This window comes from Oryctolagus cuniculus, chromosome 3, assembly GCF_051225735.1.
Source record: "Oryctolagus cuniculus isolate XC-2025 breed Fujian yellow rabbit chromosome 3, ASM5122573v1, whole genome shotgun sequence".
Lineage (NCBI taxonomy): Eukaryota > Metazoa > Chordata > Mammalia > Lagomorpha > Leporidae > Oryctolagus > Oryctolagus cuniculus.
In genome coordinates, this window is record NC_142869.1 from 10,828,133 (window position 1) to 10,853,101 (window position 24,969).

The following is a 24,969-nucleotide window of genomic DNA, read 5'->3' on the forward strand; positions in this document are numbered from 1 at the left end:
TTGTCTTTGAAAGTTTACTTTCCCTTGAGGACAGAACTGTTCAAGCAGATGTTTCCTCTTGTCCAGCAGCACTTTAGAGTGAAATTTTGTGTCCACCTCTTCCTTCACTCCCTGACACCTTCCATGAGATGACTTCTCCAAGGTCTTTTAAAATATCCTTGACAGCAGCCAGTCCTTGTCTCTGTCACTCATGGCTGCCCCTTCCTGCTGCTCATGTTATCCTGTTATCTCTAACTTTTGCATCCTTGTCTTGCACTCATTTGGCTTGTGAACGTTTTCACCTTCTAACAGACAGCTAGGTCAAACTCTCCTAGGTTGTGGAGACCCTGATATAAATCCTTGACAGCATGCAAGGACTTGAATTTCTCCATGACTTTGGGTACAAGCATTACCTGGTGTGAAAATACTACCATTCCATGTCCAAAGCTGACAGGGGTTTGACATTGTCATTTCATCTACCACTGAACAATCTTTTCAGCTTAATTATCACAGAATGGTAGACATAGCAACTCAGTACGTGGTCCGTAGTCAATACTCACAATCACTCAGTTATTCTTATAATGTTTCTTTTTATCGGCACTATCATTACCCAAAGCTTCATAATTGCTCATACAGATCCTCTATGACAAAATTCCACCAAATATCATTGCCTGTGTAGTACTGGAGAGTTTTGCTAAAGAAATTCTGCATACAATTTCATTTGGTGGGATTACAGTGCAACATTCATCAAAGAGAGAACAGGGAGGATGAAAGCAACTTGGCATCTCAAGAACTGTATATCTGATGAATTCATGTAACTGATTTGAGACATTTTTCTCTGTCCCCAAGGGCAAAAACCCTGGCACTGATTTATGCTAGTTAGTGATCAGTTTTGGGCCTCAAGCTGCAACATGAAAGTAATGATGGCAGTGAGATGTAGCATACGTACAGTCTTTAGGATGGTACTTTGTAGGTGGAGTAATCAGTGTTAGTAAGCATTTTATTACTATTATTATTTACATTAAAGTAAAACAGAAGATTAATAGAAAACAATGCTCTTGTTCAAGATCTTAAGGCAGAATTTTTTTCCAAACTGCTGTTTATATCCATGAAATATTAATAATTTTAAATATTTACTTTGGAAATCTTATGAGAAGTTTCAAAGCATGAATTTTACAACCCAATATAAACTCTTAGGCTTTCATTTTAAAAAATTTATTCTAGTAGTGAATTTAGTAGATTAAGCAATATGTAGTATTATCCAATATAGGAGTTAATAGTTTTTGCAAGCAAAATGATTTTGGGATAGTATTTTGCAAACAAAAACAAAACACCTGAACTAATAAAGATTTTGGTTTTACAGAAATTGGTCAATGTTTCACCAGATCTTCCAAAACTTATCAACTCTATGAATGTCCAACAGCCAAAAGAAAATGAAATTGTCCTGCTAAGTGGATTAGCATCTGGAAATCTCCAGGCAGATTTTGAAGTTTCACAGGTAAGAAATACAAGTTCTTGATAAGTCATTCACTTATCAATTTAAAAAGTTATCTATAGTTAGCTCATTATAGATCGATATGAACTCAAAACAGATATTACACATAAATTTCTCTAGCATAAGAATTAACACTTATTTGCATTCAAGAATAATTTTCCTGAATTAACAATTATTTGCATTCAAGAATAATTTTCCTGAATGTTAGCACTCACACTTTGACAAAGCTTCTGTTGCACCAACTAGTATCTTTATTATCTTTCCAAATTCATGATACTATGAAACTGCACTTGAACTAGAACAGACGATTGAAACATGTTTTATTTAGCTTGGTTTTTTTTTTTCACAAATATGTGGGATCATCAAAAACAGAAATACCTTCTCTTTTAGGAATATTCCAAAACTCATATTCATACCATCTGATCCCAGCATCCCATAATAGTACCTTTCTGAATTCATTTCTCAGAAGATACTAAAGTAACCAAGCGAGTAAATACCCAACAGCTGTCCCAATGATTCAAAGCGGGTCTTCTGAGTCCAAAGAATAAAACCCCCAGAAAAAAAAAAAGGAATGCCATTAAAAATAAAGTAGAAAATAAAATACTACTATTGTCTTTTAATGCATTCATATTCATTGCTATTATATAAATCATTATAATTCTATTTATTTGTAGAAATATAAGTAAATTTGTTTATGTCACAAGAAAAATATGCAAAAGGCATGTATGTGATAATGATATTTTGCATAATTTCAGATTAAAATGTAAGTATTTTGTTTCCAGTAGCTGCTCTTTGTGTTTTAGTGTTACTGTCAAGTTTTAATTTTTGCTTTGATCCATCTTTCAATCCTTCAGATCACACAGAAGTCATTTTCTGTTTCTCACTCTACTCTAGTTCCCTCAAGAAAATTTACATATAGATGACTGCAATTTATTAATGGAGACATTAGTTTACTGCTTTTCCTTAGTGAGAACTTTAGGTTTCTTGGTAAAACACCCTCCACAGATAATGGTTCTAAATGCCTCAATATTACATGAAATCATAGTTACCAGAATAATATTGAAATCAGGGTTGTAAGAGTGCTCTGCACCAGGCCTGCATTTTCTCTACTGCGCTACACTTGACATTGAGTTCCTTCCTCCCAATGTAAAAGGTTTGTGTCTCATCTAGGGTGAGACCCATCACTACAACAAAATAGGGTGAGACCCATCACTACAGCTCCAGATGGAGCAGCCAAGTAGAAAACTAGCTCTCCCAGAAGCCAAAACCTTTGCCCTTTCCCACTACATCAAGGCAGAGGACAAGTAATGTTCCTTTGCCCTTGGCATGAGTATGTATCTGCACATAGGTGTGGCAGTTTTTTATTGATATGGCAAGAATTTCACTGTTTACAGTCAATGGAGTCATGCTAGCTAGGGAAGCAACATAACTGAATAGATATCATTTTGGATTCGAAGCCAGAGGATACAGATCTTTCTGAGCCTTGGTTGCCTATCTATGACATAAGAATAATAATGATTTCTAATTTACAAGATTACTGTATGAAATGAAATAAAATGGATAAACAGCACTTTGGTTAAACAGACTTGAGGTTTTTATTACAGAAAAGGAAGTAGGATAAACATTTTAGATAAATCAACATTTCCCCCCAAAATGCAATTGAAACTATATTTTCTTCTGAAAAATTCTTATTTGAAGAAATGTGTAATGTCCAAATTGGAAGATTTTCAAAAATAGTTTTTAAAACAATGTGATAAATCAGTTAACAATAAGACTTTATTTCTAGATAAACATTTGTCCCTGACTTTGTAAGTACCAACAAAGTTTGTGTCCCATAAGTTTTACATGAATCCTAATTAGTTCTTTTTTAACAAATTGCACATTGTCTTTGAAATATAGCAGAATGAAGGCTTTCTTCCCAATTTCTTTGTCATATTAACAATATTTACAAGCATCACTGGATTAATCAGGGAGGCCTGAACCAGTCCCAAGTGCATAGCTAATGTTCCCAGTAGACCCCATGAGGAAAGAAACAAGTCACTTGGCACTTTTGATGGCTGAAGGTACAGTACCCAAGGCAGTTTTTTATTGTCAAAATTTTCAGTGGACCACATAACATATCACCGCACTTTTCCTTACTTTAATTTCCTGTTCCACAAAGTGGAGATTATGAGAAACACCTTTCTTCATTTGCAGAGGTTACTGATAGTAAGTTAACAAACTAATATGAAAACACTTTGGAAAGTACAAAGGACTACTTAAATCCAAAATGTTTTCTTTCCATATCAAAAAATTTGAAGTGAAATGAAGTGGAAAGAAAATATTACCTAAAACAAGACAAGATATCAGGGAGAAGAACTAAGAAAGCCAACAGTACGCAATTACCAACTGGCTTGGCTCCCTCTGGACAGCAGGAAAAGTGCAGTACGGTGCAAGGGTATTGTGGGGAGTTCATTTTTGCTAATTCCTGAGAATTTTGCTATTTTTGAGCAATGTTCTCCTTGTTTCTTCATGTGTTTTTTTACCACAGAAAATTATTCCATTACTTTTTCATATTGCTGTATTTATTAAGTATTACAGTTGGTGATATTTAAGAAACTACAACATGCCTCATTTATTCAAGTGTTCATTCATTTAACAAATGTTAGTTGTGTACCTACTAAGCGCTAAGCAGTTGTCTAGGTGCTGGGCATTTACTGGTGCTCAAGTCAGACACTTTGCTCTCATGGAACTAAGTCTCTTAGATCTTATTTCCTGTGGATATTACTAAATTTGTGTAAACACATATGCAGCCATCCATGCAAACATGTCTGATGACACCAATGAAAGTACATCAATGAGCAACGGGTGAGAAGGTAGTATGTTTACCTTTTCTTTCCTCAAACCACCCATAGTAGAGCCTTGAGATGGACTTTAAAAAACCTTCAGAAAAACACAAACCTTAAACAAAACCTTTACAACAGTCAATAAGAAAGCAAATTAATAAGTTGAAAATGCACAAAAAACAGGTGTTTTACTACAGAAAGTTTGTCTCAGATGCTTGTAGGCATAGCAAGACGATCTGCTCCTGTGGCTGTTATTATTTTGAGATGAAGACATGGAAAGAGTTTGAGGAGGCCCTGGTGGGGCAGTCCATCTTTTCTGAACCACATAGGTCTTCTGTGGATGCTGGATTTTGGTTGTTTGGATGAGGAGACCAGGGAGCATTGGCAAGAAAACAGGCAGTGGAGTCCAGCAAACCTGAATTGCAATGCTGCTTCTTCCACTCCATACTTGTGTGACCTTGAAAGGACTGGTCAGCCTTTCTATGCTTCTGTTTCTATGAAAAACATAAATGCACTACCAACCTCATAGGGCATTGTTTGCATTGGGGGTAGTAAGACATGCAAAATACCCAATGCACTATCACAAAAACACATATAGCTATCCATGTCTTAGAGATTATATTGTTTGGCCTTCATTTAGCTAAGACTTCAGGGTGTTATTTACTTTCAAGAAGATTGTCACAAGAATATATTCCCTTTCTAAGAATTTTATGCTGTGTAACACTGTACATTTAACAAAACCTTCTCTCTAATGTTGTCCGGAAATATAGCTTAGTTGTTCATATTATTTTGTTAACATTTCTGGCTCCTATGGCCTTCATTTAGCTAAGACTTCAGGGTGTTATTTACTTTCAAGAAGATTGTCACAAGAATATATTCCCTTTCTAAGAATTTTATGCTGTGTAACATTGTACATTTAACAAAACCTTCTCTCTAATGTTGTCCGGAAATATAGCTTAGTTGTTCATATTATTTTGTTAACATTTCTGGCTCCTAAAACATTTTCCTTATGTTTCATATATTAAATTGAATGACATTAAATGACTAATATGCAAATATTTGGCCTACAAATACAACAGCTTCTCGTGGTTTAATTACACTGACTTTTATTTGTAGTTGACTTATTAGTAATACAGTGTGCCCTACCTCCCAAAGCAATTGTTTGAGTCATGGTTGATTCATGTTTCCATGTCCATACTTTGCATAAAATAGACCCTATGAAAATATCTGGTCAACTTCAAGTCAGTGTGAAAACTAATCAAGGAGCTGGAGTCGTTCTATAGCCGTATCTCCTCAGTACTTGGGGAACCACAGACCCTTTATGAATTCAATAACAGCAGTAGCCTAGTTTTCTCCAATGTTAATTTTTTGTATAAATCAGCATGAAATTTCCTGAAATGCGGATTCTGATTTAGCAGATCTTGGTTGAGACCTAAGCTTATGCATTTCTAACCAACTCCTAGGAGATTCTGGGGCCACTCATCTCCCTCTGAAAAGCAAGGCTGTGGTCTACCCCCCTGGGAAAACAGACTGAGTCACATAATCACACAGATAAATTATATTTCTGAGCCCCCTGAGTATCATGGAACCCCTTGAGAATGATTGAGTTATTCATTTTATAATAATCTCTTCTCAAGTTGCTCTAGTTTTAATATTCAAGCAGAGATGGTGTTATTTGTGTAAAGACAATATATGCTACTTTGAGAAATACAATACGTCTGTGTGTATATGAGTATTTGTTTGTATTTATGCACATTTGCCACTCAACACATACCTTCCAACTAAAGGACTCCAAAGTGCAAGTTCACTAGTATTAAATCCAGTGAACTCCAAAAATAGAAAATTACATAAGAGTTATGTTGTCCTTTCTATAGCTAAATATTGAAACAGAAAATGTGTTTTCCCAACCTTTTGAACTCCACCTTGTGAAAAATGTGTCTACGCCTTTCTTGCCCATTAATTCTTGAATCCATTCAGCAAAACTTCTCTTAAAAAATCTGCAAGCATACTATTCCTTTTACAAAAATGGAATTTCTGGAACACAATATCTTTGTGACTTACTAGGGATTGTTCAGGAGGAATTGAAACATTTTTACTGCTAATCTAATGAAGAATACTGGGAATACTGAAAATACATAGTGGGAAACTGAGTAGAATTAACAGTTGTAAGTGGGTCACCATACAGTAATTTGGGTCTGCTAATCATTGCTCTTCTCATACTTTTGGAGACAGTTAGTTTAACTATACTGGATTTCTTTAAATATGATGTTGGTTGCTCCTCAGATGAGCAATTATAAAATCCATTGTAGTCGATAGACAATTTAAGAAACACCTGAAATACTGGAAGGGGGTTGACTGGATATCATCAAGTCAGAAAAGATACTGGTCTGAGACAGTTTTATCAAGAAAAGTGGCGGCCAAGGCAGCCTTAACATTCCCCTCCGCTCAACCACAATTTAGAGAGGCTTCTTCCTGACACTGAACCTGACCTCCCTGTTCTTAGAGCGCCTGTTCTTTTTTTTTTAACTTTTATTTAATGAATATAGATTTCCAAAGTACAGCTTATGGACTACAATGTCTTCCCCCCACCCCCCGATGACTTCCCTCCCACCCGCAACCCTCCCCTTTCTCGCTCTCTCTCCCCTTCCATTCATATCACAATTCATTTTCAATTTTCTATATATACAGAAGATCAGTTTAGTATACATTAAGTAAAGATTTCAACAGTTTGCACCCGCATAGAAACACAAATGAAAAATACTGTTTGAGTACTCGTTATAGAATTAAATCTCAATGTAGCACATTAAGGACAGAGATCCTACATGAGGAGTAAGGGCACAGTGACTCCTGTTGTTGACATTACAAATTGACACTCTTGTTTATGGCATCAGAAATCTCCCTATGCTCCAGTCATGAGTTTCCAAAGCTATGGAAGACTTTTGAGTTCTCCGACTCTTATCTTATTTAGACAAGGTCATAGTCAAAGTGGAAGTTCTCTCCTCCCTTCAGAGAAAGGTACTCCCTTCTTTGATGACCTGTTCTTTCCACTGGGATCTCACTCACAGAGATCTTTCATTTAGGTCCTTTTTTTTTTTTTTTTTTTTTTTTTTTTTTTTTTTTTTTTTGGACAGTGTGTCTTGGCTTTCCATGCCTGAAATACTCTCATGGGCTTTTCAGCCGGATCCGAATGCCTTTAGGGCTGATTCTGAGGCCAGAGTGCTGTTTAGGACATCTGCCATTCTATGAGTCTGCTGTGTATCTCACTTCCCATGTTGGATCGTAGAGCACCTATTCTAGCAAACATTTAATTGAACGTTCTCTCTCTGCTCCTTTAAGATGTAAATCTTTTTAAAGGGCAACTGGCTGGTTTTACAACCAGGAATACCTTTCTCCAGGATCTGGAAGCACCTTCTTAAAGTGCAATCATCAAGGAAAGCATGCCCCTACTTTCCCCATCTCTAAGACAGAATGGTAGCCTAACTTCTGTGGTCTCCTTGTTCTAAAGTTGTTTGTAAAACTGCCTCCTGCCATGAAGACACAAGAAATTTTACTTTTTCTTTGAGTAAAGTCAGTTAGCAAACTAAGATCTCTCTCTCACCACAGCTCTTAAAAATCCTATTGCCTTTTGTTTCAGCACAGTTGTGGTCCAGCTCAGTAAGGACTCCCCCCACCACCACACTATTTCAACAGCCTTGAGTGAAATCCTCCTTGCCAGTTTAAGTTTTCTCATTTCAATTTTTGCCTTGATCAGGGGAAACTAAAATATGTGATACAGCTGGTTTATTCTCCTCAATCAAACTTTCTCTTAGATACCCTGTACTCCCAAACATCACTTGAGTTCAACTCAGAAAATTTCAAATATTTTAAGGTCCTCACTCCTTTTAACAGCAAGGGTTGGTGGAAAGAGAAAGGGCAGAGGCCATAGTCTTTTGTTTCCCCTTTTTAACAAGTGCCATCTTTTCTCTACATTTTTAGTGCCCTTGGCTATCAGATATCTGCTTGGTCCAATGTGCGAGAGGGAACAGACCCAACAGCACCAACTGCATCATCTTTGAAATCAACAAATTCTTGATTGGTCTGGAACTGGTGCAGGAGCGGCAGCTCCACTTGGAGACAAACATCTTGAAACTGGAGGATGACACGAACTGTTCCCTGTCCTCCATTGAGGAAGACTTTCTCACTGCCTCGGAGCACTTGGAGGAGGAGAGCGAGGTGGAAGAATACAGGAACGGTGAGGACTTCCCATTAAAACAAATCTGCATCCTGGTATTAGTCACCATATGCAAATGTCTGGGAAAGGTTTCTGAGAAGTGTCAGACCACATTTCATTGAACCATTGAGGAAGTCAGGAAGGAGGACGAGAGGACACAGGTGGAGAGATGTGCTCAGCACACTTACTGGGTGGCTGATGCAGACTTTCAGAAGAAGCCTGAGGGGCAAGAAAACTGCGTGTTTCAAAGGGAAATTGTCCTGCCTGCTAAGAGTTGGAGGCTATCCCTGGGAGGAAAGTTAGCTTCCCAAGACTTCCATAAAAGCCATTGATTAGTTGGAGCCAGGTTGGACTGGCCTGGGTTTGAATCCCAGCACGCCACTTTGAGTTTGTGAGATAGAGCCAGATACCAGATCATCCTGAGTCCGGAGTCCCAGTTTTCTCTTTTGTAATTCAAGAAGACATCATGCCTGCAGCTAGAGATTGTTTTGAGGACACAAGGAGGTACCCCAGGAAAGTACCCACAACACATTTACGCAACTTTCTGTTGACTCCTGGGTAGAATTCAATGAACAATCATTTCCATTCTACACTCTATTTTTAAATTTTTTAATTATTTATTTGTATGCATTTTGCAAATATAACTTTAGGAACATAGTGATTCTTCCCACTGTAGTCACCCTTCCACTGACACTCCCATCCCCTCCTCCTCTTCCTTCTCCTGTTCCCAGTCTTGTTTTTTACTAAGATCTATTTCCATTTAACTTTATACACAGAAGATTTACCCTATTCTAGGTAAAAAAGGAGCTCTATGGGTGAGACCACAGTGGAAAGAAGTGGTCATCAAAGAAGGATATACTTTTCTCTGAAGGGAGGAGAGAACGTCCACTTTGCTTATGGCCTTGTAGAAATAGTGAAGGAGTTTGTGGACCTTTTCCACACTCTTAACCAGAGGGGAAGGCATATCCAGTGGTACTGTCACCACTCTATCTGGGCCCAGTTCAAGTCAAACCCCAGAGCAAACCTTTGCAACAAGCTTCGCCATGGAGGTTGCTCTAAACAACCTCCTCCCTTTCTCTGTATCCACCAGGAAACTCTACAATGCAATTTTCCAAGTTGCTGTCCTGTGAAAAAAGGTGTCCAGTCCTCAGCTCCCAATCTCCTTCTACTCTAATACTTGCATCTGTATCCTCATTGAAAATCATATTGTTGGGTGCCCTCCAAGAATGTAATCCAAAAGCCCCTTTTCCAGGTCTACCTTTTTTGAAGAAACCATAAACATGCTCTATTTGAAGAAAAAAAAGATAGTTGTGTGTTAAAGTATCTTTAGGAATTCAGTATTATTTTAGACCTGGGACAGCCTGCTATCTAAAAAGTAACAGTGGCCCCTCATTTTTCTCTTCCCTAGGCTATGAACATATAAATATCTCAGCCAATGTTTTGGAAAGTAAAAAGCCAAGGGAAGCCATCCAGGAAGAATGGAATTACAAGGAAAAGCTGTTGCACAAATTGGGAGACAAACACTTTAGCAAATATCATACAGCATTGGTCAAGACAGAAGGGTCTCTAGAAAACCGGGCACACAACACAGCCTTATATGGTCTAGATCCCTCCACCAAGACACCACAGAGGAAAGGTGAGGTTGGAGGAAATGAGAGGCCTGCTACAAATTATTACTATTCAGAAAAATGTAAAGGTCAAGTGGAAAAATCACAGGCACTTTATTTTCCTAGTGATGCCTACTCCTCCGTGATGGTTAAGAAAGATATCCCTTCCACATGTGACACTGCCACTGAACAGGCCAGAAACCTGCACCCAGGAGAACATGAAGACACAAGAAACTCTCTTCCTCCCCTACGGGATGGAGAAGCCACAACTGGCGAGTATGCGACAAATCTAGCAGAATCTGTACTGCAAGATGCATTTATTAGGTTATCTCAGTCTCAGCCTCTACTCCCCCAGGAATCTGCAGTCAGTGTTTCTGCAGGAAGCGCTCTGCTTCCCAGTGCTTGTTGCACAAAAGATATCATGGTCCCTCGGTCGTGGAATGAGCTCCCCAAAATTGTCATTGTGCAGAGTCCAGACGGCAGCGATGCTGCCCCTGAGCCAGTTGTGTCCTTGGTGCCCGAGATGGAAGGCTCTGCTGAAGCCTCAGGCATCCTATCTGGAGAAAACTGCCGCAGACACCCTCAGAGTGCTCTGGAAGTAGCACTGGCTTGTGCAGCCACTGTGATCGGAACCATTTCCAGTCCCCAGGCCACAGAAAAATTCACTATGGAACAAGAATCCCTGGTATCAAACTGTCCACAGGGAGGCAGTGGAGCAACACAAACTCAAGCTTCCCAAGCAGTCAGGGAGCCTTCCCTCAGTGCATATTCCTTTCCATCCGCTCTGTGCGGCATGACTCAGGTAGCAAGTGCAGTTGCGGTCTGTGGCCTAGGAGAAAGAGAAGAAGTCACACGCCCTGTGGCTCCAGTAGGCCTCTTGCCTGCAGCTGAAGATTCTGGAGCAATCCCTGCTTTTTGCACCTTAGCTTCAGGGAATAGTGTAGACCTAGCAAAGGAAGCCATTGCAGAGGCACTGCTCAAGGAAGCTGCTCTGGTTTTAACAAGGCCTGCTATCTACAGCAGCATGGGAGAGCTCATGGAATCCGTGAACAGACAAATCAGAGAAACAGCTTCAAAGTCTCAGACACTATGCTCGAAAAATGTCCTCAGAAATGAACTGGCGCAGACCCTGTCCAATGTTATCCTAAAGCATTCCATTGATGAAATTCACCAGAAAGGCACAATGAGCTCCCCCAGCGAGGGCAGGTGTGCCTCTGACACTCTGGACACCTTACTGGAAAGCACAAATCAGCTGCTTCTAGACGTGATGTGCTGCACATTCAAGAGGATGAGCCGCATCATACAGCTGGGTGAATGTCCCACTCTCCTTGCGAAGGAGATCATAGGATGGAGGGAGAGAGAATCACACTGCTTGCTACTCGATCAGGCTGCTGGCCAAGCATGCACAGAAGCCACAGACGACTCCAGCAGCCACGCTCCCAGCAATCTGCACGCCACCAGTCTTGTCATCCATGACCTCGGGGATAGCATGCATCCAAACCAAGACAAGAGTGGAGCAGGTCTATTCAAGAACCCCGCACTGCAATCTGAATTGTCCCTGAGTCACAGAGTACTGGAGTCTTCAACTGCTAAGACTTTCCCCAAGGAAACACATTGGAAAGGAATGGCCAGAGAGGATCCAAAAGCCCCTCACCAGTCACCCTGTCCCACCAACAGTGAACACAGAGCGTCTGCGGCAGCAGAAAGGGCACTGACAGTCAGCAGGTGCAGAAGTGTTTCCCAGGATACTGAGGACAGTATCAGTGTGAATACCCAAGAGAAGCGCAATGATGCCACACCTCTAAACCATGACATTCAAGTTAACTTCTCCTTGTTAGGGGACGACAGGCTGCTTCCTGCTCAGCCTATGCCACAGGCAAAACACACAGACATCTACTGCATTACAGATTTTGCAGAAGAATTAGCAGAGACGGTTGTCTCCATGGCAACTGAAATTGCTGCCATTTGCCTTGACAACTCCAATGGAAAACAACCCTGGTTTTGTGCATGGAAAAGAGGGACTGAATTTCTGGTGACACCGAATGTACCTTGCCGATCATTGAAGAGAAAGAAGGAGAGCCAGGGCAGTGGTGCCACGGTGAGGAAGCACAAGCCGCCCCGGCTCAGTGAGATCAAGAGGAAGACGGATGAGCACCCTGAACTTAAAGAGAAGCTGATGAACAGGGTTGTGGATGAGTCTGTGAACCTTGAGGACATCCCAGATTCTGTCAGTATCTTTGCCAATGAAGTGGCAGCCAAGATCATGAACCTAACTGAGTTCTCCATGGTGGATGGGGTCTGGCAAGCCCAGAGCTATCCCCGGAATCGATTCCTGGGTGGCGACAGGTGGAACCGACTGAAGGCCTCCAGCTGTGAAAGCATTCCGGAGGAGGACTCCGAGGCCAGGGCCTATATCAACAGCCTGGGTTTAATGAGCACCTTAAGCCAGCCAGTCAGCAGAGCCAGCTCGGTCTCCAAACAGTCGAGCTGCGAGAGCATCACTGATGAGTTTTCCAGGTTCATGGTGAACCAGATGGAAAACGAAGGGAGGGGATTTGAGTTACTATTGGATTACTATGCTGGCAAGAATGCCAGCAGTATTCTGACCTCAGCAATGCAGCAGGCGTGTCGGAAAAGCGATCACCTCAGCCTAAGGCCAAGCTGTCCCTCTAAGCAGTCAAGCACAGAGAGCATAACCGAAGAGTTCTACAGGTACATGCTGAGGGACATTGAAAGAGAAGGCAAAGACGGCAGCTCCTCCAGACGCAGTAGCCAGGACTGGACGTCTGGCTTACTATCTCCTTCTCTGCGATCCCCCTTGTGTTACAGACAGTCATCCATGCCAGACAGTAGATCCCCTTGTGCCAGGTTAACAGTGAATGTGCCAGTCAAGGCCAACTCCCTAGATGGCTTTGCCCAAAACTGCGCACAAGACTTCCTAAGTGTCCAGCCAGTCGGCAGTGTCTCCTCATCAGGTCTCTGCAGATCTGACTCCTGCTTGTATCTGAGAGGTGGGGCTGATCACATCACAAACATGTTAATTCATGAAACATGGGCCAGCTCAATCGAGGCCCTCATGCGAAAGAACAAAATTATCGCGGATGATGGTGAGACAGTGGAGGCTGAGCCTGCTTCCGGTGGCTCTCCCATGCACGTGGAGAAGTGTGCAAACAGAGTAGCTACAAGCGGAGGGCACAGGGCGCCAATGCTGCTTGTGCAGGAGTCTGTGATGGAAAGCAAACACCCCTCCGTGTCACCTGCAAGCAAAACCGCTCCTCTTACGAAGCACAGCAGTTCCAATTGTAAAAGGGAGACTCCCTCATGCCTGGACAGAGTCTCTCTCAAGCACCACAGGCGGTCCCTTTGCTCAAGGGAAGTACCTTTGATTCAGATTGAAACCGATCAGAGAGAGGAGTGTGTTGCAGAACCTCAACCCTTCCTTGACAAAAGCAGCCCCCTAGAAGAAGCAGATGAGCCTTTGAATGAGAAAAAAGTCCCAGAAGTAGCCGGGGCTGGAGACACAGCCATGAGCCTGGGCCAGCATCACAGGTGAGTAAATCGTCTCCTACTCTAGCTATGGTACAATGGCCTGGGGTTTGCATCTTTATTGTATTTATTCTAAATGTTAGAAAGGGGCTTAATAGTACAAGAACTGAATTTATGAGACAAAAAATTACCTCCTTTGGTTGATACGCATTTACAACAGAACTTTGGAAGTATTTTTTTTTAATTTTCCTAAACTAACAGAGCTCAATGTATAATAAAGGAAGTAAGGGATCATTCTTCCTAGTATAACCAATTTCCTCTGGCTTGCCACTTTTTAAAATTTTTTCACTATTAATTTGAAGCGCAAAATGATAAACCATACTGGTTCTTTTGAAAACAGTTAAATTTAAATAAATTTTAGTATTGGAATGTGACATTAATTATTTTGGCATTATCTTTCTCTAGTTTCTCCTTCCCAGTTTTTCTTTATTTTTTTCTTTTTGTTTTGTTCTAAAGATCTTGCAAGGACACTGCATCATACAACACTGGACCTTTTGATGCATGGTATAACTGTGGCAATATAAATACAAAGAAAAGCCAAGTATTGCTATTTTAACAATTGTTTTCCAGTAAAGTGTAATGTAGTTGAGAATGCATTTATAATTTGAAGCAGGTTCATCATTTCTTTTTGAGACTAAGAATGTTTCCTTTTTTTAACTTTTATTTAATGAATATAAATTTCCAAAGTACAGCTTATGGATTACAATGGCTTCCCTCCCACCCGAAACCCTCCCCTTCCCCACTCCTCTCCCCTTCCATTCACATCAAGAATCATTTTCAATTCTCTTTATATACAGAAGATCAGTTTAGCATACATTAAGGAAAGGTTTCAACAGTTTGCACCCACATAGAAACACAGAGTGAACAATACTGTTTGAGTACTAGTTATAGCATTAAATCACAATGTACAGCACATTAAGGACAGAGATCCTACATGAGGAGTAAGTGCACAGTGACTCCTGTTGTTGACTTAACAATTTGACATTCTTGTTTATGGCATCAGTAATCACCCTAGGCTCTAGTCATAAGTTGCCAAGGCTTTGGAACCTTTTGAGTTCACTGACTCTGATCATATTTAGACAAGGTCATAGTCAGAGTAGAAGTTCTCTCCTGCCTTCAGAGAAAGGTACTTCCTTCTTTGATGACCTGTTCTTTCCACTGGGATCTCACTCACAGAGATCTTTCATTTAGGTCATTTGTTTTTTGCCAGAGTGTCTTGGCTTTCCATGCCTGAAATACTCTCATAGGCTTTTCAGCCAGATCCGCATGCCTTAAGGGCTGATTCTGAGGCCAGAGTGCTATTTAGGACATCTGCCATTCTATGAGTCTGCTGTGTATCTCGCTTCCCATGTTGGATTGTTCTCTCCCTTTTTGATTCTATCAGTTAGTATTAGCAGACACTAGTCTTGTTTATGTGATCTTAGTTCTATCATTATGATCAATTGTGCACTTAAACTGATCACTTGGACTAGTGAGATGGCATTGGTACATGCCACCTTGATGGGATTGAATTGGAATCCCCTGGTATGTTTCTAACTCTACCGTTTGAGGTAAGTCATCTTGAGCATGTCCCAAATTGCACATCTCTTCCCTCTCTTATTCCCACTCTTATATTTAACAGTGATCACTTTTCAGTTAAGTTTCAACACTTAAGAATAACTGTGTATTGATTACAGTATTCAACCAAAAGTATTAAGTAGAACAAACAAAAAGAATACTAAGAGGGATAATGTATTTAGTTGTTCATCAACAGTCAGGGTGAGGACTGATCAAATCACCATTTCTCATAGTGTTCATTTCATTTTAACAGGTTTTCTTTTTGGTGCTCGGTTAGTTGTCACCGATCAGGGAGAACATATGATATTTGTCCCTTTGGGACTGGCTTATTTCCCTCAGCATAATGTTTTCCAAATTCCTAACAGGGATCACTTTTCAGTTAAAATTTAAACACCTAAGAATAATTGTGTGTTAATTACAGAGTTCAACCAATAGTACTAGAACAAAAAAAATACTATAATGGATAAAGTATTACATTGTACATCAACAGTCGGGACAAGAGCTGATCAAGTCACTGTTTCTCATAGTGTCCATTTCACTTCAACAGGTTATACTCTGGTTTCTCTTCAGATCGTATAAATCTTTCACCTTTTACTAAGAATGTTTCTTTACAACTCTCATTTTCTGTAGAAAATTCTTAAGATTTTTGAATATGAGACAATTATAAAATTTCTTTATCTTTGGCTTGCAGATAAAGTTAGAACAGAAAACAAAACTAAAAATTAAGCTACAGGTCTTGGAAAACAGAAAGTGAGGGCTTCAGCTTGTGGTCATTTCAAAGACATGTCTGTTGTTTATTACTTACAAAAAGATCATGACTTTTAAATGTTTAGCTGCAATAAACAAATTAGAACTCAGCCTGTTCCCTCCTGAGCAACTTAAAGTGCTAACAACTTAACTTACCAATTGGATGAAGTCTTGGAAGAGCACAAGAGAAATAAAGGAGTGTAAAATAATAATTATTATTAACATTATTTATGTCAGTGACACCAGAAAGGAAGAAACATTTGGGGAAAGAGAAAACACAAAACTGTATTTATTATAGACCATATGGTATGTCTATAGCATATGCACCTGTTTCCTAAAGTAACTCTACAACGTCCTGTTGGAGGCTATTTCCATTATGTCATTAAAGGTATTGAAATACAAAGATTTTATTTATCCTGTTCAAGAGCTTATAAGTAGCCGGCGCCGTGGCTCAATAGGCTAATCCTCCACCTTGCGGCGCCGGCACACCGGGTTCTAGTCCCGGTCGGGGCACCGGATTCTGTCCCGGTTGCCCCTCTTCCAGGCCAGCTCTCTGCTGTGGCCAGGGAGTGCAGTGGAGGATGGCCCAGGTGCTTGGGCCCTGCACCCCATGGGAGACCAGGAAAAGCACCTGGATCCTGGCTCCTGCCATTGATCAGCGCGGTGCGCCGGCTGCAGCGGCGGCCATTGGAGGGTGAACCAACGGCAAAAGGAAGACCTTTCTCTCTCTGTCTCTCTCTCACTGTCCACTCTGCCTGTCAAAAAAAAAAAAAAAAAAAAAAAAAAAAAAAAGAGCTTATAAGTTGTAGGTTGAAAAACCAGATCTGAAGCTATTATTAATAATGAGTCTCTGTTACAGTATTGAATAAAAATATATGTATGTGAAATGAGAAAAAAGAAAACAAGTGTGTGTGTGTGTGTGTGTGTGTGTGTGTATTTCTCCAGCTACAGACAATAGAAGGCTTATAGCAGTACCATACCTTAAGCTAATATATTTACCACCTCCTGGGTATATGAAGGACTGCATATTTTTAAGTGATCAAATAGTTGAGGAAACAAAATAGCTGAAGTATAATTCTTTAGAATTTCTTTATCTTGACATAAATGAAAATTTAAAACCTCTTGTTACTGTATACATGGTGCCTACTGAAACACAGAGATCATAGCTCAACTGAAATATTTAGTTAAAGATTATCTAGTTAGGGAACACAAGAATCAACAAGATTCATATCCATAAACTAAAATCAAATAGTGATAGTCACTGAAGATGAGTATAGTTCATAATAAAATTTTGAATTAAATTTTCAAGTATATCATACTTAGCTGCAACCTAGGGAATAGTTTCCAAAAATCTGGGGAAAATACATGAATAAAGCCTCCAGCTGCAGTAGTTTTGTGCTCCATGTAATGAATGAGCCTGTGCAGAGCCTCCCAAATCATCATGTGCATTTCTGGTTCACTTTTCCACCAACAAAGCAAAAAGAATGCAGAATTACCTGCCCTAGACATCCAAGAGCTGTAACTGCTTCAAATACATAAGGATTCAGTAAATAATAGAGTTTCTTTCTCTTTGTGGAGAAATATAAATTATTCCAGAATATGAACTCTGAGCTCATAACTATGTCACCATAAACAAGTTTTCTAATTTCATTGACTCTGTTCACTCACATTCAGGTAGAACTATTAATAAGTTACATCATAAGAAAAAAATTTAAGCCTTAAGTAAAGAAAAATACATAAAGCTTTAACTCATGGTCATGCCGTTGCAAGCACTTGGTAAATATTTACGTCATTGTTGTTTTGAGTTAGGATATATTTTTGCCTTTATTCCATGAGACTTTTTCCAAAGAGGAATCTGTTACATGAAGTGGGAGAATTTAAAGTAATAATAATAATAATTTCCAGGATTTGCAATGGGAAACTTAGTAGTATTCAGGTTGTATTTTCTGTTCAGAATTGTGAATCACGGGATTTGATTAGCCAAAATAGCTAAATAGAGAACTGAATTCCCTGTGAGACAGTTCTACCCACTTAGACACACCAGTGACACAGACACCTTTTAATGCTGTTTAATTCTGTGGAGAGATGTCACACCGTGAAGATATTTTTAGGCTACTCTCTGAGGCACTTTTCCATAATTCTTACTAAAATTTTTGTTAAAACGCAACACACAGAATAAAAATCACTTTTTTTTACTTTTTTACTTGATAAAAGAATAACAACACTAGAATTCATTGTGGAACTCAAACAAAATAGCTGTTGTCTTTTAAGGCATCATATTTTCCAGGAAACTTGAATTATACTCCAACAACAAGGAGTTTAAATGACTTAGGGAGGCTCTATTATTAATTTATAAGAAAATCATATCCTATTAATGAAAGCATTATGTTTTATTTTTTTAAAAGATTTATTTTATTTATTTGAAAATCAGAGTTACACAGAGAGAGAGGGAGGGGCAGAGAGAGGGAGAGAGAGGTCTTCCCTCAGCAGGTTCACTCCCCAATTAGCTGCAACAGCCGGAGCTGCGCCAATCCGAAGCTAGGAGCCAGGAGCTTCTTCCAGGTCTCCGACATGAGTGCATGGGCCCAAGGACTTGGGCCATCTTCTACGGTTTTCCCAGTCCATAGCAGAGAACTGGATCGGAAGTGGAGCAGCCGGGACTAGAACCAGTGCCCACATGGGATGTCAGCACTTCAGGCCAGTGCTTTAACCTGCTGTTCCACAGCACCGACCTCCAAAGCATTATGTTTTAAATCTCTGAGATTATTGAAGAGTAATTTTTTGACAATTCAAGACCACAAATTATAAATAACAAACAGAATTCAGAGCAGACACATGTACTTACTGACAAAAATCTTACGTCTTAGAAACATATTTCTGTTGTATATTCATTTATCCTTGCTTCAAGAAAAAAAATATTCATTCAATAAACCTTTGAGTGCCTACTCTGTGGTACTCACCATGGTGGCACTGTAAATACAGAAGAAAATAGAGACTTGGCGCCTGCTCCCCTGGCTCTTACAGTGGGAGAGACCAGCAAAACACATGTGAAGATCTTTTTTAGAATGCAATGAAAGAAAAACAACAACAAAAAAAGTAACAGGATGGTGAAGAACTGGCAGGGTGGTGGATACATAAGGTAGGATGCTGACATTTGAGATAAGATTTAAAGGAAAAGATGGTGCCAACCCTGAGAAGAACTTACTTGAAAGATTCGCATTTGTGCCTGCCCTTCAGGCATTTGTCCGTTTCAATAACCTACAAGTTCACTCTCTGAAGGCCAGGGAAACCAGGAAAATAGACTGTGGGCCCGTGATTGGTGAAGACTTGGAACTGAGACCAGCCTCCATATCCTGAAGAGTTACATCCTTGTGAAAGTATGAGCTAAGGAGCAAGTTCACCCACCAGAAATGGCATCGCTCAGAATATACATCACAAGGTTACAACTTTGGCTAAAACAGAAGAAAACTCCCTAAAAATGTATAACCAGAGCTTTCCCTAATGCATGTATACAGATCTAATTAATACTATCCCTGTGGTCCAGGAAAACTCCAAGCCAGAAACTTAACTTGAAGCAATTTCAGGTTAACAGCCGTTTAAGAGCTTTGCAGAGGCAAAAATAAATCTCTAGAGTGTTACACTCAAGAATTCCAACAAATAAAGCCCCACTGCATATGAGTAATAACTTCAAGCTGCAAGACACACAAGGACTCCAAATACTATGAGCAAGACGCAAACATCAAATGGAATAAGCCCTGCCAAAAATCTCAGATGTTGGAATTACAAAATGTAGAATGTAAAATATGCATATGTTAAATACTTTAACAAGGTTAAAAAAAGAAACAAAGGATAAACTACAATCAGAATAAGATGAAGTAGATTTAAAAATCAAGCAAATACCACCAAAGATAAAAAATGTAACTGAAATTGAAAAATACCAGATATAGAAAGACCTGTGATCCTCATTGTATGTCTACAGAGAGAGCAATAGTGAAAGCCAAATGTACAGGGTTCTGTTTCAGCCCCACAATGGAGTGACTGAAAGTGAATTTGTGTTCCATCAGTGAACTACTGGAAAAATGAACAAATTATGGAACAAGTGTTTCACACATTGTACGACAAGTTAGCATGTTGAATGAAGAGACAAACTTGGTCAGGCCTGTATTGGTTCCAACATTCCATGTAAATTCCCCTTTCAGATGGTGTAAGAAAGAAAATCTAAGCAGAGATCAGTGGTCATTCTTCACAAGCTCACACAGTAAGTTTAGTTCCAATCAGCCAGAGCAGAGAACCCATGTTAAACATACAGACACCATATTTCGTGGACATCCTGTAAGAATCACACTATAGATTTAGGGAAACAACAAGCCTTGAAAAGATCAAGCTGAACTGAAAATAATTTAACCTAGATCAAACACCAACAGTGTTTAAGAAAGACAAAAAAATCCAGTGATTGGCAACGTCAACTCACATTGCACATCCAATCAAAAAACGTTGTATGTACAAAGAAGCAGAAAAATGCCCCCCATAATCAGGAGTATAATTAATAGAAACAAACCCAGAAATTACAACAAATAAGAGCTTTAAACAGATATTATAAATATGCTCAAAAATTAGGAAGTACATGTGAACATGAAATTTGTAGAAAACTATAAACTTACAAATCAAAAAGTACAATGAACCATACACAGGATAAAAAAAAAAAAGAAAGTCACATAACAACCAAATCTATAAAAATCAATGGTTAAAGAAAGAATCTTGGCTGGTCCCGTGGCTCAATAGGCTAATCCTCCGTCTGTGGCGCCGGCACACTGAGTTCTAGTCCTGGTCAGGGCACCGGATTCTGTCCCGGTTGCTCCTCTTCCAGTCCAGCTCTCTGCTGTGGCCCGGGAGTGCAGTGGAGGATGGCCCAGGTCCTTGGGCCCTGCACCTGGCTCCTGGCTTTGGATCAACACAGTGCTCCAGACTTAGTGGCAATTGGGGGGTGAACCAACGGACAAAGGAAGACATTTCTCTCTGTCTCTCTCTCTCTCACTGTCCACTCTGCCTGTCAAAAAAATAAAATAAAGTTACATGGAGAGGCAAAAGACCCAGATAGCATCACATTACTAAGAGACAAGAATCAATTCACAGAACAAGACTCTCTCACTTCAAAACTTACCACAAGATTATAATAATCAACACAACATGGCTTTGATAAGAGAAAGAAAAAGTGGATCAAGGGAACAGAACAGAGGGCCCAACAATAGACCCACACAAAGATTGGCAACTGATATAATGCAGAAAGAATGATCTCTTTAACAAATGATGCAGGAACAACTGAATATTTACATGTTAAAAAAAGAATCTAGACAGATTTTATACACTTTACAAAAAAATGAACCACATGCTAAGTGTAAAATAGAAAAACAAGATAGCTATTTGAAGAAAAAATATTCCAAGGCAAATGATAAACTAAAATATAAATTATTTATGACCAAACTGTGGAGAGGGAGCACAGAAGTATACTGTCCTTCAATATTTGTGAATTTCTACCAGGGAGATTCAAAAAGGTTGAGGAAAATTGATTAATGTAAGTTCATTTTGGTGCAAAACATTTTGTAAATATGTATTTAGTTTTTCTCTTTTTTTAAATTTAATTTAACAAATATAAATTTCCAAAGTACAACTTTTGTATTATAGTGGAATTTTCCCCCTATAACGACCCTCCCACCTGCAACCATCCCATCTCCCATGCCCTCTCCCATCCCATTCTTCATGCAGATTCATTTTCAATTATCTTTATATACAGAAGATCAACTTAGTATATACTAAGTAAAGATTTCAACAGTTTGCACCCACACAGAAACACAAAAGCATAAAGTACAGTTTGAATACTAGTTATAGCATTAATTCACATAGTAAAACTCATTAAGGACAGAGATCCTACATGGGGAGTAAGTGCACAGTGACTCCTGTTGTTGATTTAACAATTGAAACTCTTATTTATGACGTCAGTAATCACCCGAGGCTCTTGTCATGAGCTCGAAGGCTATGGAAGCATAGCATATGCTCTAGGGATTCCTGAGTTGCTAATTTCCAGCTTCATTCCACTGTGGTCTGAGAAGATGCATGGTATTATTTCAATTCTTTTGAATTTGCTGAGACTTGCTTTATGGCCTAGTATGTGGTCAATCCTATAGAACGTTCCATGTACTGCTGAGAAGAATGTGTATTCTTCAACTGTAGGATGAAAAGTTCTGTAGATATCTGTTACATCTATTTGGGCTATAGTGTTGATTAAATCTGCTATTTCCTTGTTGATCTTCTGTCTGGTTGATCTGTCTATTGCTGGAAGTGGAGTATTGAAGTCCTCCAATACTATTGTATTGGAGTCTAAGTCTCCCTTTAAGTTCCTTAACATATCTTTTAAATAGCCCAGTGCCCTGTAATTAGGTGCATATATGTTTATAATAGTTACATCTTCCTGTTGAATTGATCCCTTAATCATTATATAGTGCCCTTCTTTGTCTCTCTTAACAGTTTTTGTGTTCAAGTTTAATTTGTCTGATATTAAGATAGTGACACCAGCTCTTTTTTGGTTTCTGTTGGCATGAAATATCTTTTTCCAACCTTTCACTTTCAGTCTGCATGCATCTTTGTTGGAAAGTTGTGTTTCTTGTAAGCAGCAAATAGATGGGTTTTGGTTTTTAATCCATTCAGTCAGTCTGTGCCTTTTAACTGGAGAGTTGAGGCCATTTACATTCGATGTGACTATTGAGAAGTAGTGACTTTGCCCTGCCATTTCTCCAAAGATATTTCTAATATATGCTTTTAACTTCTTATAATCTTTTACTGGGAGATTTTCTTCCTTTACATTCTTTCATATTGATAACCATGTTTCTGTGTTTCTGTGTGTAACACATCTTTAAGCATCTTTTCAGGGCTGGACAAGTGGTGACAAATTCTTTCAATTTCTGTTTGCTATGAAAGGTCTTTATTTCACCTACATTCACAAATGAGAGCTTTGCAGGATATAATATTCTGGGCTGGCAGTTTTTCTCTCTTAGTACCTGGGCTATGTCTCACCATTCCCTCCTAGTCTGTAGGGTTTCTGATGAGAAGTCTGCTGTGAGTCTAATTGGAGATCCTCTGAGAGTAATCTGACGTTTCTCTCTTGCACATTTTAGAATCTGTTCTTTATGTTTCACTGTGGTGACTTTGATTACAATGTGTCATGGTGAGGATCTCTTTTGGTCGTGTTTATTGGGGGTTCTATGTGCTTCCTGTACTTTCATCTCCTTCTCAAAACCCGGGAAGTTTTCTGCTAGTATCTCATTAAAAAGGCCTTCTAATCCTTTCTCTCTCTCCATGCCTTCAGTAATTCCTAGAACCCGAATATTTTTTTTAATAGTGTCCTGTAGATTCAACAATATTTTTTTTTTGACAGGCAGAGTGGACAGTGAGAGAGAGAGACAGAGAGAAAGGTCTTCCTTTTGCCGTTGGTTCACCCTCCAATGGCCACCGTGGCCGGCGCGCTGCGGCCGGCGCACTGCCCTGATCCGATGGCAGGAGCCAGGAGCCAGGTGCTTTTCCTGGTCTCCCATGGGGTGCAGGGCCCAAGCACCTGGGCCATCCTCCACTGCACTCCCGGGCCACAGCAGAGGGCTGGCCTGGAAGAGGGGCAACCGGGACAGAATCCGGTGCCCCGACCGGGACTAGAACCCTGTGTGCCGGCGCCGCTAGGCGGAGGATTAGCCTAGTGAGCTGCGGCGCAGGCCGATTCAACAATATTTTTTAGATTTCTAATTTCCCTTCTTTTCTTTGGTTTGACTGTGTACTTTCCTGTGCTCTGTCTTCTAAGTCCAATATTCTCTCTTCTGCCTCACTGATTCTGTTTTTAGGCTCTCAAATGTGTTTTTCATTTGTTCTGTTGAATTCTTCTTTTCATTTTTATTTCTCTTCAATAGCTCGATTTCATGTTCTACTAAATTCCTCATTTCATTTTGATTCCTCTTTTAGATTTCATTTTCATGAGAGATTTTCTGTCCTGTCCTGTGTGGACTTCTGTCATTCATGCATTTGTTTTTGATAACTTCTAAATGTTCTTATCATAAATTTTTTGAATTCCATATCTTGCATTTCTTCTATCTCATCATCTTCATAGTCTGGTATTGGAGTGTCATGTTCATTTGGGAGCATCATGATGTCTTCCTTGTTCTTGTTTCCTCAGTTTTTGCGTTTGTTGTTTGGCATTGTGGAGATATTCTTTGGTTTCTTCCTCGTCTTCTTTTTTTTTTTTTCTCACTGTGGTGGATTTTCTCGTTATACTGTGACTCTAGATAAAGTGGGCTGTCTGCTTTTGGTGAATCTCTAGAGGCTTATGATGGGTGTGGCCAGAGATCTCTATTCAGTTCTTCAGGGTTAAGGGTGTGCCAAAGGTGACACACCACGGATTGGCATGGTAAATCTTCTCTCCCTCTTTTTTTTTTATTCAGAAGGGAAGTAATTCCTCTCAGCTGAGCTCTTCTCCTTGATGGCAATCAGTGCCTGAGCACTAGCCCCAGGGGGTATAATATTCATCTGCTCAGTCCCAAGGGCCACACAAAGGATCTGTGCAGTCCTCAGTGTAAGCTCAGATTCCCCGGCAATGTCTCTCATCTGGTTGTCAAGGTTACTGAGTTTGTGGCATCTCCCACTGAGACTACTCATGCTTCAGCCACACCATGAGTTCTCCCACACACCGTTAATTTTTTTATTTTTTTTTATCATGGTCCTGGTTCATAAGCTCCACACATTCACAAGGTCTTATTCTGCTGTTATTCCTCCCAACCAGTGTCAAGTTTTTCTGTTTGGCTGAGGGTGGGTGCAGCCTCGAGCTAGCGCAGATGGTATGTATTTCCAAAATGGTGCCTGCTCTATTGTCTCATACACCTTTGTAAGGTGTGTGGAGAGAGAGAATCGTTTCCGTACATCCCTTTTGTTTTTTCCTCTACTCTAGTTAGGCTGGTGTACTTTCCTCCA

The 24,969-nt window shown here is 39.7% G+C and overlaps 1 protein-coding gene across 3 annotated transcripts in view; it reads left to right on the top strand.

The window, feature by feature from the left end:
• Positions 1–24,969, top strand: part of SPHKAP (SPHK1 interactor, AKAP domain containing) — a 185,953-nt gene that overhangs the window by 133,705 nt on the left and 27,279 nt on the right. For all 3 annotated transcript variants that reach the window (XM_008259275.5, XM_008259274.5, XM_008259276.5), the window contains 3 exons: positions 1,343–1,477; positions 8,275–8,530; positions 9,918–13,665. In XM_008259275.5, the coding sequence (XP_008257497.2) occupies positions 1,343–1,477; positions 8,275–8,530; positions 9,918–13,665 (4,139 nt within the window). The remainder of the gene's footprint in view (positions 1–1,342; positions 1,478–8,274; positions 8,531–9,917; positions 13,666–24,969) is intronic.